Below are 1,815 nucleotides of genomic sequence, written 5' to 3' on the forward strand. Positions count from 1 at the left end.
GGGAATCTTATGTTTCATTCGATGCTTATAAAGTAATGTCATGTATTTTTCTTCTTGGCTTTTGGCAATAGAATATAGTTTCAGACTAAACATTACTCACTCAGTTCCAGGTTGGGTGGTGTTTTCAGGTTTCTGTTGTTTTCCAGAGAATTTGCTGTGTAATAATCCTTGGTATTTGTGAATCTTTCAGGTGATTCCGTAATTCCGTCCAAAATCAGGATGTAGGTTTTGAGTTTTGATTTGAATTTAGGGTTATGTTGTAGAGGGTAGCATCCTGTATGTGTTCCTGACAAAAAATCCAAGTTTAACTAACTCTAAATCTATATTTTTTAAAGAAAATGCTGAAAAATGCAGGAGCTCATCTGATCATGACCTCTCACTCTCTCTCTCCTTCTCTCTCTCTCTCTCTCTCTCTCTCTCTCTCTCTATTTCGTTCACAGAGAGTGCTCTGTTTGGGGTTCCACTGGCCACCCTGTTGGAGAATGACCAGAAAGTCAAATCCACTGCTACCACTCCTCTCATCCTGCAGGCGGTAAGCTAAACATAATACCAAACTTTTAGTATCTATCTTGAAAACCAAGAGCATGATGGCCTGCATGTCTGGTGCTGTTCTTATATTTATGTCTCTTCTACAGCTGCTGTGGTTCCTGGAGAAGAGGGGAGTAGACTCAGAGGGTATTCTGCGGGTTTCAGGCTCTCAGTCCAGAATCAAGGTGAGATATTTTCCCATCACTTGTTTCTAATTAGAAAATTGTATATGCACAGTCCTGCATGTGCAGGGTACAAACAAAATACAGTCATGAAATAAAAAATACCTGTACACTGTTCAACAATGTTGTCTGTTTCTCCCTGTGACCAGAAGCTGCAGCAGGACCTGGAGCAGAACTTCTACTCTGGAGGGTTCAGCTGGGACGAGGTCAGTCCTAACGATGTCGCCGCCCTGTTGAAGAAGTTTATCAGAGAACTACCCTCTCCACTTCTCACCGCGGAGCACCTCAACACCTTCAGTGCTGCCAGGGGTGAGTATGCACACAGACAATCCCCTGTGTATTTATTTGGACAGCGAAGCTAKAACTTTGAATGTGGCTCTATAGTCCAGCGTTTTGGATTTGAGATCAAATGTTTTATATGAGGTGACAGTGCAGAATGTCACCTTTTATTGAGGGTATTTTCATACGTATCTGATTTACTCTTTAGAAATGAAAGCACTTTATGTATCTAGTCCCCCCCTCATTCGAAGGTGTCATTAGTAATTGGACAAATTTATTTATCGTGTATAAAATTTTGTCAAAAGGTCCCACATTCCTAGCATGCAATGACTACATCAAGCTTGTGACTCTACAAACTTGTTGGATGCATTTGCAGTTTGTTTTGGTTGTGTTTTGGATTATGTTGTGCCCAATAGAAATGACTGGTCAATCATTTTTGTCATTTTGGAGTCACTTTTATTGTAAATAAGAATAGAATTATGGATAACCATGAATAATGATGAGTGAGAAAGTTACAGAGGCATAAATATCATACCCCAAATACATGCTAACTGTTATTGGTAATGGTGTGAGGTTAGTATGTTTTGGGGATATGATCTTTGTGCATCTGTAKATTTCTCYCTCATTATTATTCACGATTCATTCAGGATTATCAGTAATTATGGTAACATCCACATGAATGTAGAAGTGTTCAGAAACATATTATATTCTTATTTACAATAAAAGTGACTCCAAAATGACACAATAGATTATTTATAATTACAAGCTTGATGTAGTCAACACATTTTTACAAATACTTATGACTCCTTCAAATGGGGGGGACTAC

General features: G+C 38.7%; 1 protein-coding gene across 1 annotated transcript in view; it reads left to right on the forward strand.

Annotated features, from left to right (window-relative positions):
* Positions 1 to 1,815, forward strand: part of LOC112080940 (rho GTPase-activating protein 40) — a 17,876-nt gene that overhangs the window by 5,441 nt on the left and 10,620 nt on the right. Inside the window, exons 2-4 of the mRNA XM_070442766.1 lie at positions 441 to 532; positions 636 to 713; positions 860 to 1,019. Coding sequence (XP_070298867.1) covers positions 441 to 532; positions 636 to 713; positions 860 to 1,019 — 330 coding nt within the window. The remainder of the gene's footprint in view (positions 1 to 440; positions 533 to 635; positions 714 to 859; positions 1,020 to 1,815) is intronic.

This window comes from Salvelinus sp. IW2-2015, unplaced genomic scaffold, assembly GCF_002910315.2.
Source record: "Salvelinus sp. IW2-2015 unplaced genomic scaffold, ASM291031v2 Un_scaffold16599, whole genome shotgun sequence".
Taxonomy (NCBI): domain Eukaryota; kingdom Metazoa; phylum Chordata; class Actinopteri; order Salmoniformes; family Salmonidae; genus Salvelinus; species Salvelinus sp. IW2-2015.